The 21,582-nt window shown below is 46.2% G+C and overlaps 1 protein-coding gene across 2 annotated transcripts in view; it reads right to left on the reverse strand.

Moving 5' to 3' along the window:
• ALPK3 (alpha kinase 3) overlaps positions 1-21,582 on the reverse strand; it is a 1,258,466-nt gene that overhangs the window by 29,549 nt on the left and 1,207,335 nt on the right. For both annotated transcript variants that reach the window (XM_086959428.1, XM_086959429.1), the window contains 2 exons: positions 17,364-17,581; positions 6,647-6,695 (listed from right to left, as the gene is read on the reverse strand). In XM_086959428.1, the coding sequence (XP_086815554.1) occupies positions 6,647-6,695; positions 17,364-17,581 (267 nt within the window). The remainder of the gene's footprint in view (positions 1-6,646; positions 6,696-17,363; positions 17,582-21,582) is intronic.

The following is a 21,582-nucleotide window of genomic DNA, read 5'->3' on the forward strand; positions in this document are numbered from 1 at the left end:
CGTGAGTGCCGCCTTCCCCATCTGCACGGTCGCTATTGACCCATACAGATCATCCCCCCTCCGCAATAGAAAGGCGATCACAAATAACCTTGCCCCCGTACCCCTGCCCATCCCGACCTCTGCTACTACCCACCTCCCTGATCTGTCTGGGCTCTTAATCAACTGCCGTTCCACAGTGAAGCATGCAGTAGATGTCGCTGCTCTCATTCTGAACAACAATGCAGATGTAGCCATTCTAACAGAATCATGGCTTAATGACGCATCATCCCCATGCCTCGATCTCTTAATCCCTCCCAACTTTAACATTACCAGACTAGACAGACCACAAAACAAAAAAGGTGGCGGAATCGCCTGCATCCATCGCTCTAACCCCCTTGTCACAGAGCTTCTAACAGATTCCACTGGTTCCTGCGAATACCTAGCCCTCTAAGTCTGTAGTAACACCACCCACCTATGCAACCTACACATTTTTTACCACCCCCCAGACACTAACGAATCCTTCACCGACTACCTCATGGAAGTCATCACGACCAAGTACTCCCCCAACACTAAAGACATTTTCCTCGGAGACTTCAACCTGCACTGGAATGACCCCAACGACCCTCATGTCAACACCATCAAAGACCTCATGACGGATCTTGCCCTGACCCAAGCTTGCCCCCTCCCAACCCACTCGAAAGGGGCCACTCTAGACTGGATCATTTCCAAGGAGACAACCGTCAAACTCATATCGATCGACCCTTGCGACTGGTCAGACCACCAAGCTATCACCTTCCTGCTCCCTGGCACACGCAGGACATGGACACCACAACTGGTGCTCCCTAAACGCTGGGCCAGAGACACTAAAAACCTCGACCTCAATGCACTTGAGATGGATGTATGACGTTACCACGCATACTATTACCACGCATACCATTACAACGCGGTATTTACAACACATACCGTTACAGCGCATAGCGCTTTGAGGTGCTGGATAGTGGTAAGTATAATTTTATATTCCAACTCCAGTCCCCGTGGATACTAGGGAAGGTGTTGGATATAAAATTAAACTTATCCCCTATCCTAGAGCGCCCCCCAGCGCAATGCGTTGTAATGGTATGCGTGGTAATGCCTGCGTTGTAAGTGTAGTGCGTGGTAAAAAATGCGTGGTAAACGTTGTACACCACTTGAGATTCGCTGCAAAACCGACCCCCCCACCCCACCACATCACCTCGGTCAATGACCTAAATGATCATTACTCTGCTACAATGTCGAACATCTTGGATGACCTAGCCCCTCTTAAACTAAAAAGAACTCAAGCCAAAGCTAGAAACCCATGGTTCACTGGTTCCCTCAACGATGAGAGGAGATCCCTGCGACAAACCGAAAGAATCTGGAGACAGCACCCCTCGGCAGATCACCTAAAACATCTTCGCCAGGCCAGAAATACTTACAACAAGAATATCATCACCTCTAAAAAGCAGTTTTTCAGATCGGAATTAGGAAATGCCCAGAACAGACCTCGCAAACTCTTTGAGATGGTCAAACTGCAATCGAACAAACTGTCCAAAACAGTTCTCCTCGTTTTTCGCAAACAAAATCAAAGCCCTAGATATCGAACTCAAGACCGCCTCACTCCCCCCTCCGAATCTGGACCTTCCAATGTCTCTCCCCTTGCCGCCATGGTCCACACCGAAGAATCTAGCACACTGGTCCGAATTCACACCCTATGATGAAGACGCTGTCGCTAAAATCCTTTCAACCCTGAACCCTAACAACCATTTCAACGACCCGCTCCCCTCGAACTGTCCAGCGACCGTTGCCAAATCCATTATTCCCAGCTGGACTGCGATAATCAACGCCTCTCCCCGACAGGGATCAATACCGGCCTCACTGAAAGCTGGCCAAGTCCTCCCCATTCTGAAAAAGCTGTCTTTGGACCCAGCCTCCCCAGACAACTTTAGACCAATTTCTAACATTCCTCTCTTGGCCAAAGTGCTGGAAAAGTGTGTCCAAACACAACTAAGACACCACATCAACAACTTCCATATACTCTACGACTGCCAATCTTGATTCAGACCGGTTCACAGTACTGAAACCACTATGCTCCACATTATGGATGATGCTCTCCTAGCCCTTGACCAAGATAAAACCTGTCTCCTGATCCTCCTCGATCTATCCTCCGCCTTCGACACGGTCAACCACGAGATGCTACTCAAACTCCTTAAACTGAGAATGGGATTAGATGGTACAGTCCTCGACTGGTTTAGTTCCTATCTTCAAAACCGATCCCAGAGATTCTTAATCAACGGCGAACTATCCGCTCCCTCCATGGTCACGGTGGGAGTCCCGCAAGGATCAACGTTGTCCCCCACCCTCTTCAATCTCTATCTTGAACCCCTTGCCGAAGTCCTTCGCACTGCAAATATCTCCTTCCATATGTACGCTGATGACACTCAGATCTACATAAAAATCTCTTCCCTTGCGGATATCCTCACCTTGAATGAGGCCCTGAAGCTGACCGTCAGATGGCTATCCTCAAACCAACTTAAACTCAATGCTAAGAAAACCGAGTTCCTTTTAATCTCCCCGCCCAAGAACAACCCTGAGATCCAGACATGGATTAAAGCCATCACTGCCTTAAACTGTTCTCCAACCATTGTGGATTCGGCCAAATCTCTGGGAATTACCTTGGACCACAACTTGAACATGCGAGACCATGTCAACGCAATGGCCAAATCTGCCAGATTCCACTTGAGCTACCTATGGAAATTGAAACCCTTTCTGGACGCTCCTGACCTAAAACTTGCAGTCCAATCATTAGTTATTTCTTGACTGGAATATGGTTGCTCCACCCTCTCCGGCTTACCTAAGATCTCGCTAGCTCCCTTAAAAGCCTGCCTCAATGCAGCTGCCAGACTACTTACAGGCTCGAGAAAATTCGATCACATCACTCCTCACTTGAAAGCTTTGAACTAGCTTCCCGTCGAGACCAGAATACACCTCAAACTGGCATGCATCACGCACAAGGCCTTACACTCTAACTCCCCTGCGTACCTTGCACAGAAGCTTGTGATATCTGGAGGAAGCAGAAACTCACGATCGGCTAACACCCTCCTCCTCCGGCCTGCACGCTTCAGGAAAACAAAAACCTACAATCGAGCCTTCGCCGGTTCTGCACCAAGAATCTGGAACTCCCTCCCTCCGGACATCAGAACAATCCCCTCCTTTGCACGCTTCAAAAAAGAGGCTAAATCCATCCTCATGGGTAAATTCCTTGGCTAAACCTGCTCCTCAGCTACATAAGAGACTATTGGATCAACCTGCTCCTCAGCTACCTAAGAGACTATTGCCTCATCCTGCGACCCTGTACAGTACTCTTATGATTTTCTCCCTATTGTATGACTCGTGTCCCTGTAAAATACCCCGATGTATAGTTTCTCCTATCCTTCTCCAAATGTGCAGTATTTGTTGTAATCTCCTGCCCACCTTATGACCCCGCAATTCTGTAAGCTCTATGATTTGAATTTGAATTTAAAAGCATTTGTTGAGCGCACTTATACCCAGCGGTTTCATGGCGCTTTAAGGATTACGACCAGCAGATAGCAGCAGGGCATACTAGGGCAAGGGCATACTAAGTGGCAAAGGCGCTAGAAAAGAGAAAAGTTTTCAGATTTTTCCGGAACTCTAAATAGGAGGATGAAGTACGAAGCGCCAAGGGGAGGGAGTTCCAGAACACTGGTGCAAGGGCCGCAAATTTCGCCCCGCCGGCTTTCTTTTTCTTGAAGCAGGGGATGGTCAGAAGTGCCATGTGGGTTGAACGGAGTTCTCTGCCCGGTAAGTAGGGACTGATGGCTGAACTGATGAACTCGGGGGCAGTGCCCATCCTGGCCTGAAAAGTGAGACAGCCTAGTTTGAATAGGGATCGCTCTCTCACCGGCAGCCAGTGCAGTGCCTTTAGCAGTGGAGTGGATCGATGGTATTTAGGCAATCCATGAATCAGGCGGGCAGCCTGATTCTGCACTAACTGCAAGCGATGTATGGCGTAGGCCGGCGCGCCGTTGTAGATTATGTTTCCATAGTCAAGGCGCGAAAGCACATAGCCATTACGATGACCTTTAACGCCTGGATGGAGAAGAAGCAAGAGATTTTCCTAATTGTCCTGAGAGAAAAGAAGCAGGAGGATACCACCGAGCTAACTTGGGAGTGCACAGAGAGTTGTGAGTTGAGCAGAATCCCAAGGGTCTTGACTTTAGGGACCGGGAGTGGGGGAGCACCAAGTGAAGGGGGCCAAAATAACGGGGACCATGGACTGCAACCACCTCCAGTCAAGACTAACTCAGTCTTGTCTGGATTGAGCTTGAGGTGGTTGCAGTTCATCCAGTCCTGGATGAATAGCATAACAGTTTGAACATTCTGAGCGGACGAGGGGGAATGGGAAAGATTGAAGATTAGCTGGAGGTTGTCGGCGTAGTTGAACACCGTGACCTCCAGCTGCTGCAACATAAAAATGAGGGGGTAAATGTATAAATTAAACAGAAGGGGGGAAAGTGATGAGCCCTGGGGGACGCCACACTCCACCTTACGGGAGGCGGCAGTGAAGCCAGCAAGGTGGACCGCTTGAGCCCTGTCGCATAGGAAGGACTCAAGCCATGAGAGGGCTAAGCCCTCTATGCCCGCCGCCTTGACACGGGTGAGGAGGATGGAGTGGTCCACCGTGTCAAAGGCGGCGGACAGGTCCAGGAGGATGAGGGCCTGCGAGAGATTGGTGTCAATGCCCTCGCGAAGTCCATCCATTACCAAAATCATTACATTCTCCGTGGAGTGTAGCGGTCGGAAGACCGCCTGGCGGGGGGAGTGACAGTGATTCGCTTCCACGTGAGCGCTCAGGGTGGTGGTGACATGAGTTTCCAAAACCTTTCCCAAATAGGGCAACAGGGAAATGGGGCGGTAATTGGAAGGGGATGAGGGGTATGCACCAGGTTTTTTCAGGATTGGAATAACGACCGCTGCTTTATGTACAGGTTCCTGTGATTTACTGCTCTCTATACTACCCTTTGAATATGTAAAGCGCTCTGATACCCTCACGGGTCAAGTTCGCGCTCTATAAAACCTTAAACTAAATAAATAAATAAATAAAACCAATAGAGATGTTGTCCATGAGCAGTTTCAGTTCGCCAACCCCAGTAGTCGAGGAGAGGGCCACCGCGAACTGAGCTGTGAGTTAAGTGTTGTGCAGGTCTGGATGAGCCCGTACTGCTGTGCTGCGGTGACTGCGTATGCCAGAAGGGGCCTCCAGCCAAGATGCTACTGTGAGAATTGCTGAAGCGTTACTGTCTTCCGGGGGGCCGTTGTACCTGAGGAGCCTGTTCTATGTAGTACTGGAGAAGCCAGATGGGGGCTGCCAGTACCAATGTTGCAGAAGGATTTGGGCTACTGCCCAAAGAAGAGACTGGGGCTACATTTGGAGGTTTGTACCTGTACTGCGAGGGAATTACCTCTGACTAACCACTGAGGACTGCAGAGGACACAATGAACAATGTGGCACCCTCCCTGAGCTCCAGTCTGGAGCGGAAGAAAGCATTGCAACCTGCTCAGTAAAGCCAACATACAGCGTCTTCACAACCTGGGAGTAGCTCCGACAACTCAGAGAACTCCGGAAGCGCCGCTCAGGAGAGACAGTCGGCTTTCCCGGGTGCTGTTGTGTGGGCTGCAGGCAGCCCGACTTCTCCGAGCAGAGTAGGTCCCATGGGTGTTCATGGAGAGGGCACCCACTGCACTGCTGAACTCTTCCATGCTGTGACAGTGGGTAAGGGTAGAACTGGGCTGTTTAGCCCCCAGGTAATTCACTGCTAATGGTGCTGCTGCTGCACCATAAACACTTTTGACTAAATTCTGAAGAGTCAAAGCAGGAACTCCGGTGTGCATCCTAATAGTGAGGTTTCCTTAGATGCGGCCACATGTGAATGGGGAATAACCCCTAACATGTTACACGAAGGAGGGTGGAACAGGGATTTTCTTAACAATTACTAGAGCCCCGACCTCTATGGGATTGGGTTTTTTGCTTCTGAATGTCACATGTTTTTGCATGTGTAGAGTTATAAATACAATACTACTTTTTTTATTATAAAAGCAAGTATTTGACTTTACATTGATTTAATGTTTGTACTGTTTGTACTTTGAGTTATGAGTTGTGTTCTCTTACCTGTATCTACACCCCCTAACCAAGAGAGCAAAGACTGCTTGAAAACAGCTACCACTCAGAGTCAACTGTAAAAGGGGTACTTGGCTCAGCTGCTCAGAATCCATAATAGTTCGGGCAGTGGGATATCAGGAGGGAAAGGCAGCAACCACCACAGTTAGGCCCAGTAAACCCTGCATGCCCCTTGGCCCCCCGAACAGGGTTCTGACACAGATTATAGGAGTACTTTATGTCTTACTTATTTGATTAACGGAGGAGAACGCAGATGTTCCACCAAACATTCACTAAGTAAGAAATTGTTGACTTAGCTATGAAATATTGAATTAGGTTCCAGTACTCATTTTCTTCTTTTCATTTATTACAAAAACATCGTTGTAAGTTTATAGTACACTGTACATGTTGTTGCAAAATATAATTAATATTCCAGAGTCAAACTCTCAACTAAAAATGTAAAAAAACACATACCCTTTTGATTTGGTTGCTATTGCCACATTTGTGATCTTCCAGCCGACACCTAGAAAATAGCATGACCTTTAAAATTTGTAGATACAGAAATGAGTATAAAACTTAAGAGACAGTGTTTAGCATAAAAACCAACAAATACATTTTTATTTCACATACTGTTGTGGAATTGTACATAAATTCATAATTAACAAGACATTCCCATTGTCAGTTCTCCATCACCTGCATGTCACAGTGATCAAAATCATAACATATATGTGTAAGATAGATGACATCCAGAAATGAATGAAATTATTTACGAATGCAAGAAATACTAATACAATAATTACTGTAATAGCATAGTCTAAATAAACTCAGAGGCCATTTGCTGTTAATTTTGAAAAAATGATTTTGGGTCCTGCTATCAGCAGTGCTAATGTTGCAATTCACGACCCAACAAGTATGTACACTAGGATGTGTGTACAGAGATCTTATCAGACATCTTTACAGTTAACTAGTAGTAAGTCATAGGAATATGTTATCTATCCAATTTGGGTAGATCCCTGGTTAAGTAAACTTTTACACAAACCACTGTCGAGCTAGGTTAATAGCAACCTGAAACAAATCAATATTGACACTATATACCTCAGCACAAAAGGAATGATTGAGCTTCCAACTAATGGTTACCCAGTGATTCCTGGCACTGCCAGCAAGTATCGGAGTGTATGAAGCCTCGTTTGTGTAGTATCAAAAGTCTACAATAAGTTATGTGATTAGTCTGAAAACTAGGTTCTGCCAGCGTGGTGGAATCTTTGAAAACAAATGACGAGCAAGATAGAAGAGACTTACGTAAGCTTCTCTTGTTTATCCAAGAGCAATTCTCCCAATTGACGTCACTCTCATATTTATTACATTTTTTGCACTTGTAAGTAATTAATATATTTATACTATCAAGTGATCCTGTTCATTATTCTGTTGCAGGGCCCCAAGTAAATATGGGTGACACAGCCTACCAAGTCTAGTAAGTGAGGCTTTTAGTTGGAGAAATCTATAGAAGTCAATACTGTTCACAGGCAATCTAGAGTAGAACTCAGGAAAAGTAAGAAGGGTGCCATAAGTTTTTTTTATCACTCTTCAGGGATAGTCCAGCCCTGAATCAGTGATACCAGAATATAGTGCTCCCAACCACTTATTATTCCGCAGGGACATCATGACATAGAAAGCTCAAGTGGTAGGAAGTTTCGTATGTAATGGAAATAGAGCGACAATTGTATCTACCAGGATGTGTTTGGTGCGCATAATCTTGTAGTTAGTATCATTGTGATGGGTGCTATAAGTGATTTGGTGCCCGTTGAGAGGATTCCTAGGCTCAGGGAGCAGTGGCAAATAAGTTACTTTTCTTCTCTGGTAGAGACTCTATGTAACTGCAGAGTCCTCCCCCTGTAAATTTCCTCAGGCGCCAGACTGGATGCAGAAACTTTTTTAGCAATTCCCTCGAACATCAGTGGATGGTGTCTGGCTCTGTGTCAGCTCCGCCCTGCCCTGTATGTAATGTCGGGCCACTATATCTGTGCCACCTCGAGTGCTGATGTCAGTTTCTTTTTGATTTCCATCTGCACCAATGGACATGCAGCCATTGAAATCAGAATATTACTGCATACATAAGGCACCAAGAATTTAAGCAGATATCGCCTAACAATTCGACAAGCACCTAGCAGGGTTAAAGGCCAGAAATGAGTGTATCCCAGTTTATTATACTTTACAATATTTGCATACGTCCAGATTGGCATCTTATTTATGGACTGTGTTAGACTTGGACTTCCTAGTAGGCAAAGGTATGCACCCAGGTCAGGCAGGAACCGCAACTCTAGTCAGGGTAAGTTAAATACATACTAAAAGATAGCCTGTCCAACCCTCGTTTAGATTGGCGCAGAGCAGTCAGGCTTATCTAAAGAGAAAATGTGTAAAGTATTTGTGCAACATACACAAAGTAACACAATGAGTAGATCACAAAAAGAATCTAAACAGGGGTAGAAAAACATTATTATATTCTTAACAAAACAAGACAAAAACAAAAAAATCCAATGTATAAAAGTTGAGATATGAATTTTAAAAGAATAAATGAAAAATAGCACTTGGAAGCAAATAGCCCTTTAGGGGTACTTGAGGTGGTGCCGTACTGGGGCAAAGTCAAAGTTGGAACAGGACCCACGCAGGCCTAGGTTTAAGACACATTGACGCACTTACATGTCAACTCCATGTCGCCATCGTGCTTCAACACCCTGTGCATGCTCCGTAAGATCTTCCGATGGATCCCCACCGAAACCAAGAAGACTGTCACCCAGGCTCTCGTCGCCAGCCGACTGGACTACGGGAACACCCTCTACGCTGGAACCACTGCCAAACTACAGAAAAGACTCCAGCGCATACAGAACGCCTACGCACGACTCATCCTGGACATCCCTTGCCACAACCACATCTCGACCCACCTGAGAGACCTGCACTGGCTCCCCGTCAACAAGAGGATCACGTTCAGACTCCTCACTCACACACACAAGGCCCTCCACGACATGGGCCCAAAGTACCTCCACAACCGCCTCACTTTCCACCCGCCAGCTATGATCCGCCAGCCTTGCCCTCGCCGCCGTACCACGGATCCACAGAGCCACCGCTGGAGGAAGATCCTTCTCCTACCTGGCGGCCAAGACATGGAACTCCCTCCCCATCCACCTACGGCTGACCCAGGACCACCTCTCCTTCAGGAAACAACTCAAGACCTGGCTCTTCGAGTCAAGTCAAGTCAAGTCAGGAATTTATATAGCGCACTACATACCCAGAGGGTTTCAAGGCGCTTAGGAAGGGGAGGAGGATTACTTGTCAAATATCCATGTTTTAAGTAGTTTTCTGAATGCTAGGTGGTTCTGGGTAAGGCGAAGGTGAGTGGGGAGTGAGTTCCATGTTTTAGCAGCCAGGTATGAGAAGGATCTGCCTCCCATGGTGGTCTTGTTGATGCGAGGTACAGTGGCCAGGGCTTGGCTGGAAGAACGTAGTTGGCGGGCGGGGGTGTAGAAGGACAGTCGTGAGTTGAGGCATTCTGGTCCGATGTCGTAGAGTGATTTGTGTGCGTGGGTTAGCAGTCGGAAAGTGATTCTCTTATTGACGGGTAGCCAGTGGAGGTCTTTCAGGTGACCAGAGATGTGTTCGTTGCGTGGGATGTCTAATATGATCCTGGCTGAGGCGTTTTGGATTCGTTGGAGTTTTTTCTGGAGTTTAGTGGTGGTACCTGCGTAGAGGGTGTTTCCGTAGTCCAGTCGGCTCGTGACCAGAGCATGGGTGACAGTTTTCCTGGTTTCGGTGGGGATCCAGCGAAATGTTTTTTTGAGCATGCGAAGAATGTTGAAGCAGGATGAGGATACGGCGCTGACTTGTCTGTTCATTGAGAGTGAAGAATCCAGGATGACGCCTAGGTTCCGTGCGTGGTCTGTCGGGATGGGTGCTTTTCCAAGGGCTTCCGGCCACCAAGAGTCATCCCATGCAGAGGGGGATGTACCTAAGATGAGGACTTCTGTTTTATCTGAGTTCAGTTTCAGACGGCTGTGTTTCATCCATTCGGCAACTTCTTTCATTCCTTCGTGTAGGTTAGTTTTGGCGGTGCTGGGGTCATTGGTGAGAGAAAGGATTAGTTGAGTGTCATCCGCGTAAGAGATGATGTTGAGGTTGTGTTGGCGGGCGATGGCCGCGAGGGGGCTCATGTATACGTTGAAGAGGGTGGGGCTGAGTGAGGACCCTTGGGGTACGCCACAGATGACTTCAGTGGCCTCGGACTTGAATGGTGGAAGGCGGACTCTCTGTGTTCTTCCGGTGAGGAATGAGGTGATCCATTCAAGTGCTTTTCCTTGTATTCCGATGTTACTGAGGCGTTGTAAAAGGGTGCTGTGGCAGACTGTGTCGAATGCTGCAGAGAGGTCGAGGAGGATGAGGGCGACTGTGTCTCCATTGTCCAGTAGAGTTCGAATGTCGTCCGTTGCTGCGATGAGGGCGGTCTCGGTGCTGTGTTTTGCTCGGAAGCCAGATTGTGAGGAGTCGAGGGATTTGTTGGCTTCGAGGAAAGCGGCGAGTTGGTTGTTGACAGCTTTCTCGATTACTTTGGCCGGGAATGGAAGGAGCGAAATGGGGCGGTAATTTTTGAGTTCGGTGGGGTCCGCTGTGGGTTTTTTCAGAAGGGCGGTGAGTTCGGCGTGTTTCCAGATTTCCGGGAAGGTGGCGGAGTTGAAGGAGCAGTTGATGACGTCTCGGAGGTGCGGTGCTATGACGGAGTCTGCTTTGTTGAAGATGTGGTGAGGACATGGGTCTGTGGGGGATCCTGAGTGGATGGAGTTCATCAGGCGGATGGTGTCCTCAGTGGAGATTGGGTTCCAGTCATTAAGGGTGTTCACGGGGGGAGAGTGTTCAGCAAATGGTTGGGTGGGTTGGTCTCCGGGTTGGTTGTCGAAGCTGTTGTGGATGTCTGCAATCTTGTTGTGGAAGAATGAGGCTAGGGAGTCGCAGAGGGCTTGAGAGGGGGTGATGTCGTTGGAGTTGGCCGAGGGATTGGAAAATTCCTTGACGATGTTGAAAAGTTCCTTGCTATTGTGGGCGTTGTTGTCAAGTCGATCCTTGAATGCTGTTTTCTTGGCCTTTCGGATAAGTTGGTGGTGAGTGCGGGTGGCGTTTTTGAAGGCGTCCTTGGTGCTAGTGGTTGGGTCTTTTTTCCAGGCCTTTTCAAGGGAGCGGCAGAGTTTCTTGGACTTCTTAAGATCATCGTTGAACCATGAGGCCTTCTTGCTGCCAGGTTTGCTTTGACGTTTTTTCAGTGGTGCTAAGGTGTCGCCGGTGTTGGATAACCATAGGGTGAAGTTGGCGGCGGCTTGGTCTGGGTTAGAAGAGTGGGCTGGGGTGTTTAGAAGGAGCGATGAGGAGATCTGGTCGGTGGTGATTTTGTTCCAGTTTCTTTGCAGAGTTGGTTGGAGGTGGTTGATGGGTTTTGGCTGCTTGTAGGTGAAGTGAACGCAGCTGTGGTCAGTCCAGAGGAGATCCGTAGTGTGGCTGAAGGAGACATGATTGCTGGAGGTGAAGATGGGGTCGAGTGTGTGACCTGCGATGTGGGTGGGGGAAGTGACCAGTTGTTTAAGTCCGAGGTTGGCGAGGTTGTCCAAGAGGGTGGTGGTGTTGCGGTCGTTGATCTTTTCAAGGTGAAAGTTGAGGTCTCCCAGGAGGATGTAGTCTTTGGAGGGGAGCGCGTGAGGAGTGATGAAGTCCGTGATGTCTTCACTAAATTTTGCGCGGGGTCCTGGTGGTCTGTAGAGGAGGGTGCCTCTGAGTGTGGTCTTGGGGTCGATGTGGATCTGGAAGTGAAGGTGTTCGGAGTTGGCGAGGTTGGCGTCAGAGCTGGTTGAGATGCGGATTGATTTCTTATGGACGATAGCGATTCCTCCTCCTGTGTGGCCGGTACGGTCCTTGCATGTGATCTTATAGTCTTCAGGGATGGCAATGGTGATGTCTGGGGCGGAGGAAGCGTTCATCCATGTTTCTGTTAGGAAGGCGACGTCCGGAGAGATGGTGTCTAGTAGGTTCCATAGGTCAATGGCGTGTCTGTGGACCGAGCGGGTGTTGAGAAGGATGCATTGTAGGTGGTTGGGGTCGGGAATCTGTGGTGTGGTTGTAGCAAGGATGTTGTCGGTGCCGATGAATTTGCAGGAGTAGCAGGAGAAAGGTCCATGGGTGCGTCCAGGAGCGGCTTGGACGCAGTTGGGGGCGCGACCGGGGTTAAGGGCTAGGAGGGTGGCGGCATCGTAGGTAATGCGGGAGGGCTGGGCGGCGCGAGGGGCAGGGGTCTGGCGCTGGGCGCGGTCCAGGCGCGGACGGGCGTAGACGGGCTTACCTTTGGCGCACTTTCGGCGCGGGTTGGGCGCGTCCGCTGCGCGTTAACGCTGCGCGCAAATGCTACGGTCATAAATGGTTGGGGGAGGGGGAGGGGCGAGGGCGGGTCAGCAGGGAGGCGGGGCGGGCTGTGGGGGTCAGGCTCTGAGGCACCAACAACAAACAACAACACGCGTAAGATGGCGGCAGCGTGGGGAGAAACGCAACTGGAGGTAGGCTGGGGCTCAGGTGACTGTCTGTGCTAGCAGTAGGGTCGCGCTATGTTAATTAGCGTTAGAAAGTCGAGCGCCGTGCAAACAATGCCCACAAAGTTTTCCTGTCTGTGTGACAGTGAGCGCCGTGTCAGCAGTCCCCCCGAGGCTCTACAAATGTCCCAGAACAAGTAAATATCCTCGCGCTGCAGCGTTAGCCAGAGTAGTGAATTAAATAATATTTAAATGGCAAAATCCAATCCCACAGCAATGTGGCACTGAGCAACGATACCAGGCAGGAGCAGGCAGCAGGGTAAACGGACCCCCCCCCCAAGCGCCTTGAGACTCTACTGGGTGAGTAGCGCGCTATACAAAATTGCTGATTGATTGATTGATTACTCTGAAACAGTGTAATTGTTAATACACTTGGTGATACAGGAAGTAGGGTTCCCTGGTAAGCTTTTGAATTATAAAGCAATCAGTAGCAAATCGCTTCTCTGGTTGGCTTCTTTATGGTTTATTAAAGATTATTTTTTGTTCTGTAGAAATAATGGTACAAAGACGGTGGTGAACTCCTTGATTGAAAATTTTCTTTTGGGTTCCTGCCCGACTCATCTTCTGTAATAAGTACTTTATCATTTTTGCTTTTGATGACATTTATGGAGTTTTCCTAATAAATTGGGATACACACATTTCTGGTCAGAAACCCTGGCAGGTGCTTGTCGAACTGTTGGGCAATATTGGCTTAAATTCTTGGTGCCTTATGTTGTCTCACATTCTAGCTGTTGATTTCAATTTTAGGTTGGTGATGGTTTCTTCCTCCGCCACCTTTTTAAGGCCTTTGGTTTGTCCCTTGCTATCTTATAAACTGTATTATTTATATTCAGATATGATTTTTGTGGTTGCTTTCCAAATTCTATATGTCCTGATGATGACCTAACAAAGTACCATGGCCAAAATGCTGTCAAAGCCTCCTTTGGCAAAGAGGAAGCATTTATAATACGGACAAACATTTTTAATGTTATTCCTCTGCCATTCTGTATTTTTGTTTACACTGTATATTTTTCTATTATATGTTTGTGTAGTGTAACCATGTGAGCGCATATATGTTTGTTGATGTATTGGATGTTGTATGGTATTGTATCTTTCACAAAATAAAATAAAAATAATAACCAAAAAACTTCTCCTTCTTTGAAAAATATATTGTGGGTACTTTTCTTTTTATCTAGATCAAACCATATGTTTTTTGGTTTTGTTAAGTGGTGTATGTTGTTTATTCCAAAAATTCTCTACCTGAACTATTGTAGTTTTAATATTGTTCACTGGCCCCATGTTCTGGGTAATCACTTTATAAAAGTGGCAATTCTTAAACAGTAATGTTAAATCCAATTTCACCAGCTAGGAGGATTTATCATTACCATTCTAAAACTATAAAACATGAACTGGTTACTCTTCTCTGATCAGGAATTACAGCTTAAAAGTGTATAAAGGAATTCCCAATGTTATCCTATGAGAGTGGTAGGCATCACAGTAGTGATAAGCGAATTTAGCTGTTTATCACTACCAGGGCAGGCAAAACATAAAAGTACATGTTCTACCAGGTGGCTTGTATTTGCACTAACTAGGTATCTCTTGTATGCGTGGCAGAAACGTTTGAAGTTTTTATCAACTTAATCTTAGTACATGCAAAACAGTATTGATTGAAATGAACTGTTATTGTTTTTTATTGTAATTGCTGCTACTTGGAATATAATGTTCCTATCCAATTTTATTCAATTGTTTTTATATTGTATTATGATGGTTTTTATTTCTGCAAATGATCAATTTCCTTTTTGATCAAATAAATGTACTTACTTACATGTTCTACCTTTTACTTGAAAAGCACCCTTCCCTTAGGGCTTCCTAAGGCCTACCTTAGGGGTGGTGTATGTGTAAAGAAAAGGGGAGGTTAAGGCTTGGCAAGTAGTTTAAATGTAAAATGTAAATATAAATGTGTGGGACTTGTAAAGCGCACTGTTGCCCGGGAGCGTCCTAGCGCTGAAGACCGCTGGGGAACCCGTCCTGGCTTTCTCTGTGAGATGGTCCATTCTGGGTATCTCCAAGGTGAAACTAGGCATACTGGCGTCAAGTCAAGGAGTAAAAAAATGTAATTGATCCATTGTTAGATTTGATGTAGTTTATTTGTATAGCTTCTCAGGATGTTTAATACTTGCCTCTAATTTATTAAAGGCCTAAAAGGTACATGTAATGTTATGGGCCACATTATCCTTAATTGCTCTTTGTTACATCACTTTGAGATAGTCCCATCAGAACCAATCCGAGAAGCATGAGTATTTTGTTTATGATAAGGATAGATTAATTGTGAAGCAATTTGGGTTGTACAATGTATCCTCATTCAGCCTCTGAGCTTGAAACAAGGGTCAACCAGAGCGTAAGATGCTTATTTACATGCATTCTCCAAAACCAACGTATTCAATGTTAGCTTCAACAGAGGAAAGGTAAGCCTCCTCTCTCAGAATGTAACGGTTGCTGGAAGAATTCTGATGTCGGAAAGAACATATTGTGAATTCTGAATAACAGGGCTGTATGTTCTTCACACATTCTATGATTAATTCTAGCTTTCACTGCGATAGTCTGACCAGCTAATGAAGTCCCAAAGTTTAACCAGAAAGATAGAGTGTCCATTGTAGAGGAATATATATTTAAAAAATATAGGTCTTTATCTGTTTTTTTCTAATACACCAACCCTACTCATTTAACGTAGAAATTAAAAAGAACAGTTTAGATATGTTACATATTAAAGTGAAAGCAGAACATATGGAGCCTTCCACTAACGGACTTCTTATATCCATGGCTTCTTTCAATGATACTTTACTTTCCTTGTACATCACAGTGTCTTCTTTCCACTAAAGCTGTAGTGAAGTCCCTTCCTTCTCCTAACAAGCTTGATTTATGGTTTGGCAGAGGGTACTGTGCACGTCAAATTTAGAGATGACCTCCTCGCTGGCTGTCTCAGCAGTTCTTTTCAATATACAAAACATTTGTTGGATGGCCACAATCAGTTCATCAAACATTTTCTGAGTTTTTGTTTTACAGAAACAAACTCCCAAAGCAGGAGTTAAGATCTAAAAAACAAAAAACGAATGACCCTCACACCCTTGGAGTTTTCTCCGGGTATCTGGAAATATATTTTTTTTCTGTCTATCACTGTCATCATTTTTATCTTGGCAGTGAGGGGTAGGAAAAAGTACATTACACTGTTCACCCTTAGAAGACTAGATGGTGTAATGTCCTTCCAACAGCCTCTATTCTGTCGGCAGACAGTATGGGTTTGCTCATCTCTAAATCTGGTGGGCGGACTGAGGGTGTGCCAGACAGGATACTCAGTTGTGTTTGTGATGGAGTACCCCATCCACTAAACTCTAAATGAATCCCAAATCTTCAATGCATCTATATTATGTATGTGTCTAACGTGAGTAGGGTGTGAAATCATACAAAGGTAATGTCTCATATCGAAGTCAAGGCATCAAATACGGGGATGTTTCCTCAGCTAGGAATGACACTAAAGACTATTTCGAAAAGGAAAATAAAATTGTATTCGGTGCATTAAGGAAATTGTTTCACAAAAGGCAATTCCAATCAAATCTTGGATGCAAATAGATTTGGTATAAAAGTATCCCTTACTAAAAAATGTAGTGTGGAAAGAACCACAGACTAGTAACAGAAAAGTAAGTAAAGCACATAAACCAGAAATACAAACACCTACAATCCCTTGTCCAACGCCCCAAGAATCTCATTTATTTCAGAGACATGCAAACTCTTCCAGAGCTGGCTCCCATGAAAACATAGCATGTTAACATAGCATGTGATCAGAGAATGATCCCTAGACAATCTGTTTTCAGGCAGTGAAAGTAACTTCTGGCCACATGGGAGTGACTCTTTAACAAGACTGTTGAGGATTCATTAAACTATACTTAATGTCAATGCCCATTTTCAAATAAGAACCCATGATACTGGTTGGTAGAAGGCCTATCTCTGCCGGTGATATTAAGAATGTTAACTTCTTATCACTGGGATGAGAAAAAACACATGAGAAAACAAGGAGACTAAATAACGAGATAACCAATCATTGTTATAATCTAAAATACTTTTGATATAAATGACTAGAGTACATGGTAAGGAGAAATGACAGCTAAAACGTTAAGTTCATCAAAGACGATGTTTCCACAAAAAAGCAAGGCTGCATGCCTGCCACACCGCAAGTAACTAATAAGCACAAACACTGATGATAAATGAAATATGGTACATTCAGTGGCATTAGAAACGCTGTAGTGCATATTGCCATAATATGTATAACTTTAACTACAGGTACAATCGTCTCTGCTGTGGGAAAGGAGGCATACGAACCATCCCTATTGACATTTTACTTCACCCTTTCAGCAGGATTGAAAACACATGGTTGAGATTTATGGAAATAGGTTTTAAAACAGTGTTACAAGTTATGTTAGGTCGCTGGATCATAAATGTGACGATCCTAAAAGATGAAGTTAGGAGAAGAGGACTCCCAAACAATACGCTCTAGCCAGATGTATCTACTAATGTACTGGACTAGTAGTAAATTGTAGTCTTACCTTGCAAATCTGTTATTAGGACATTTCCATTTGTCCATTGGTAAACCCAGTGCTGGAATGCACAGCATTTCTTTTCAATTTCTGAAGTATTCTTCATCTGCAGGTTTCCACTTTTGTCCTTTGTACAATACTTCTCAAATCTCCCTTCCAAATCATCTTCTATTGTTGCATAAGGGATGTTATTGGCAGGTCGATAGATCAAATTCAGTGGAATTATCCTATAAATATAAGAGTAATCTCAAATCTGAAACAACATGCATTTCATTGTTTAAGAGGTATCACTTCACTATACCATATTCCATGTATTTCAGTTGTGGAATAAAAAATCAATTTTAGTTGTTTAGCTTCATAATTTCTTGAATAACCCACTATCAGAAATTATTCTGGAAGATAATTGTCTTCTATTTAATACATTATCAGGTTTACAACAATTTATTAACAAAAATACTAAAAAAAAATTAAAATCTACATAAAAATGTAAGGAACAAATTCTAACATTCAGACTTCTGAAGGCCCTGTGGCGAACCAGTAGGGTGACCAGACATCCTGGTTTTCCCCAGATAGTCCCGGTTTTTGGAGAAGTGTCCTGGTGTCCTAACACTTTGCTCCAAATTAAAGAAATGTCTCGGTTTTTGCGCAGTGCCCGGGTTAAACAAATAAATGTCCCGATCTTTGTGCAGTGCCCGGGTTAAACAGATAAATGCCCCCGTTTTTAAATAGTGTCTTGGTGCGCCTGCTTTACTTCGCACAGGTGCTGACACAGGTCTTGATTGAGCTCTCCATTTTTGCCCTCACAGTGAAAAAAATAATCCTACTGCTGCCGCAGTGCCACCCTTGACTACCTTCACAGGGACTCGTTACAGTTCTTTCACATTCTTTTCAATCCAGAACTGAAGCATTTTCAATGTTATGTACAATGAAGCCAAAGTTGTTGCTTATTTTGCCTATGCAGCTAACAACAATTGACAAAGCCAATAGTCCTGGCTTATTGTTGGTGTAATGTTACTTGTTGTATTATATATCTGGATACAATGACAGAAACAGCACATTTTTCGGGCGGGACGCTATGCTAAGCACAGATCTTTTTAGCTTATGTGTTTTAAGCCACATCCTTAATTACGTCGACCACGCCCCTTGAGAGACCCTCGTCTACCCCGTTTTTACATATCACTTAAAGCCCTGGGTACTTCTGCCAGTCCTACTTCTATGTCTATGACCTGTCCCGTTTTTTTGTTTTGGGAATCTGGTCACTCTACGCACCAGGAACATTGCTCCACCTTCTGTGGGTTTGTCCAAAACTCACCAGGTACTGAGATGCAGTCCTGACCTCCACTACCAACTACTCTGACACACAGCTGCCCTGCTTCCCAGCGTACGTTGTCATGGGGCTTCCCCATACCCTTGACCTTTCCCCTTAAATCTAGGCGGGTCGATCTGTTGGCTTGGCACTAGGAGCAGCACTACAAGGAATTCTCTCCCTTTGGGAAAAAGAGAAACTCCAGACATATACTGAATGTCTCAACAGAATATGGTGTATATTAGGTATGGAACGCATGACCATCGCGATGACCCATCAGCTAGCTGCCTACAGAGGGCTGTGACTACTCTACAACACACTGCTCTCTGCGAAAGTTTATGAATTAACGTGTCCCAAATACTTACGCCTGCTGCAACATACAGAGACTGAGGACGGTACACAACGAGGGAGGGAGGTCGACAAGGCACGAGGTACTAGAGGTTTGCAAGATGCTTAAGTGCAGTTTTCTGGAGTAAGTATTAGGACGGGCAGTGAATTTGGGTTGGGACAGTTAGTGTATTGTTCTGGGTGCTTTTATTTTTCTTATTTCAATGCGCGCCCCAGGTAAGGGGTCCTATAGCAGCTGCATTCATGTACCATTTTGCACCGAAATGTTAACAATAATAAAAATATTTCAACCATAAACTTGATCTAAAATGTACCGTATTGGGTATAGCCACCTTAAATCCGCTAGCCACAGCTGTCTGTAATTCTCTCGCAGTTTTACAAATATCTACAGAGGATATCCTTCAAGTCATTACAATCTGTAAAATCGCAGATCTTAAACTGCTGTCCTGCAAAAATCTTTAAGTAAATACTGCATTTGCCAGCTGACGTTCTTGTCTTTGTGACCCTTGACCCTGCTTCAGGGCCTGTCGCTCCACGCACTGCGCGACTCCCCGTGAGTGTGCCCAGGCTTCTGTTTTTTTGTACTCTGTGCCTGTATTGCTTCCCGTGACTGTATTGTTTCTTGCCCCCTCGCCTCCGTTTTTCTGGCTCTGAACTCCCCCTGCTCCCCGCGGCCCGCCGCTGCTCCCCTGCGGCCCGCCCCTTTCTCTTCTGTACCCCCTTCCATTCGCCTCCCCGCTCCCCCCTCCCAGCTGCTCCTCCCTCCCACTTGGCCATTTATGGCAGAGTCCACGCAGTGGTGAGCTGTGACCCTTGACCCTGCTTCAGGGCCGGTCGCTCCACGCACTGCGCGACTCCCGGTGAGTGTGCCCAGGCTTCACCGCTGCTGCCCGAGTTCGCCGCTGCCCTGCAGCTGAGTTTTCTGGTTTTGTATCCTGTGCCTGTTTTTCTGCCCGTGATTCACTGCTGCTCCTGCAGCTGAGTATTCTGTGTTTTTGTACTCTGTGCCTGTATTGCTGCCCGTGACTGTATTGTTTCTTGCCCCCTGGCCTCCGTTTTTCCGGCTCTGAACTCCCCCCGCTTCCCACTCCCGGCCGCTGCTCCCCTGCGGCCCGCCCCTTTCTCTTCTGTACCCCCTCCCATTCACCTCCCCGCTCCCGCCTCCCAGCTGCTCCTCCCTCCCACTTGGCCATTTATGGCGGAGTCCACTCAGTGGTGAGCTGTGACCCTTGACCCTGCTTCAGGGCCGATCGCTCCAGGCACTGCGCGACTCCCCGTGAGTGTGCTCAGGCTTCACCTCTGCTGCCCGAGTTCGCCGCTGCCCTGCAGCTGAGTTTTCTGGTTTTGTATCCTGTGCCTGTTTGTCTGCCAGTGATTCGCCGCTGCTCCTGCAGCTGAGTATTCTGTGTTTTTGTTGGGATTGGAAGCAGCGCAAGAACACGCACGCGCCACTAACCTGATTCCGATGGCCAGCAGACACGATAAGACGATAGTCCTCCCAACTCCCCTCAGCACAATACCCAACAATGGAACTATCACCACTATCGGAGCATGTACCGAAGGGCGCCGTGAGGTGGAATGGCAATGGGGTGTCTGATGCTCCCTTTAATCTCTGGTCGAGGTTTACCCACAAAGTCACCGGTATTGATATACTGCATGGGGAGGAGAAGGCAGAGAGCAGAAGATAAGTACTACAAGCTGCTATTGCCTGAACTCCCTACCCCTCTGCCACTAGACTCACCGACTTCTCCACAGCTGGCGGCGTGAATGAATCAAGATAATGTACGTTACACGGTTGTGGGGGTCTTGCCAAAAGTACTGAGAAGTTATCTCCACTTCTCTTTCTCCGCACACCTCAGTTTGCCAATAGTTGGTTCTGTTGGGCTTCTCGTACGAGGCGTTATATATAAACGTCTCGTAGTGACCACAATGCTTCTTGTGGAAAAGAATAGTTCCAAGTAACTGAGAAGTTCTAATCCAATTAGAACTGCTAATAGTTAGACCACTTAACCCCAGAGTAAATGAAAACCAAAAGGATGCGCACTCCGCACATATGAGACAAAAGGTTACCAGAGAAACAAAAGAAAACGTAGGAGGCGGGCCCGCACTCCACAGGTATACTTGCGATAGTCAAACAACTGGACAGGTGCAGGATACGGCTTGTATGAACGGACCCACAGGAACTCTGACCACGCGGGCTCTTCGTCGGCGAAGCTAGGACACAGGAACTCTGACCACGCTGGCTCTTCGTCGGCGAAGCTAGGACACAGGAACTCTGACCTCCCAGGCTCTTCGTCGGCGATGAGCATAGATGCAACGAACTCCGGTGGGGACACACCATCCGACTCGATGGAGTACCCAGAAACGAATTGACAAGCACCGTACCGTTCTCTGGGAGGAGCTTAAATAGAGTCCTCCCATTTTCCCGATCTCCAGCGCCGCATGGCCTTCTGAGACATGTAGTATTTTCTTAAAGGACGCTCAACACGGAGTCCTTTTCTCCCTGCTACGCCGGCATTGGCGATCGCTACAGTTTTTGTACTCTGTGCCTGTATTGCTGCCCGTGACTGTATT

This window comes from Lissotriton vulgaris, chromosome 2_2 (assembly GCF_964263255.1).
Source record: "Lissotriton vulgaris chromosome 2_2, aLisVul1.2, whole genome shotgun sequence".
Taxonomy (NCBI): domain Eukaryota; kingdom Metazoa; phylum Chordata; class Amphibia; order Caudata; family Salamandridae; genus Lissotriton; species Lissotriton vulgaris.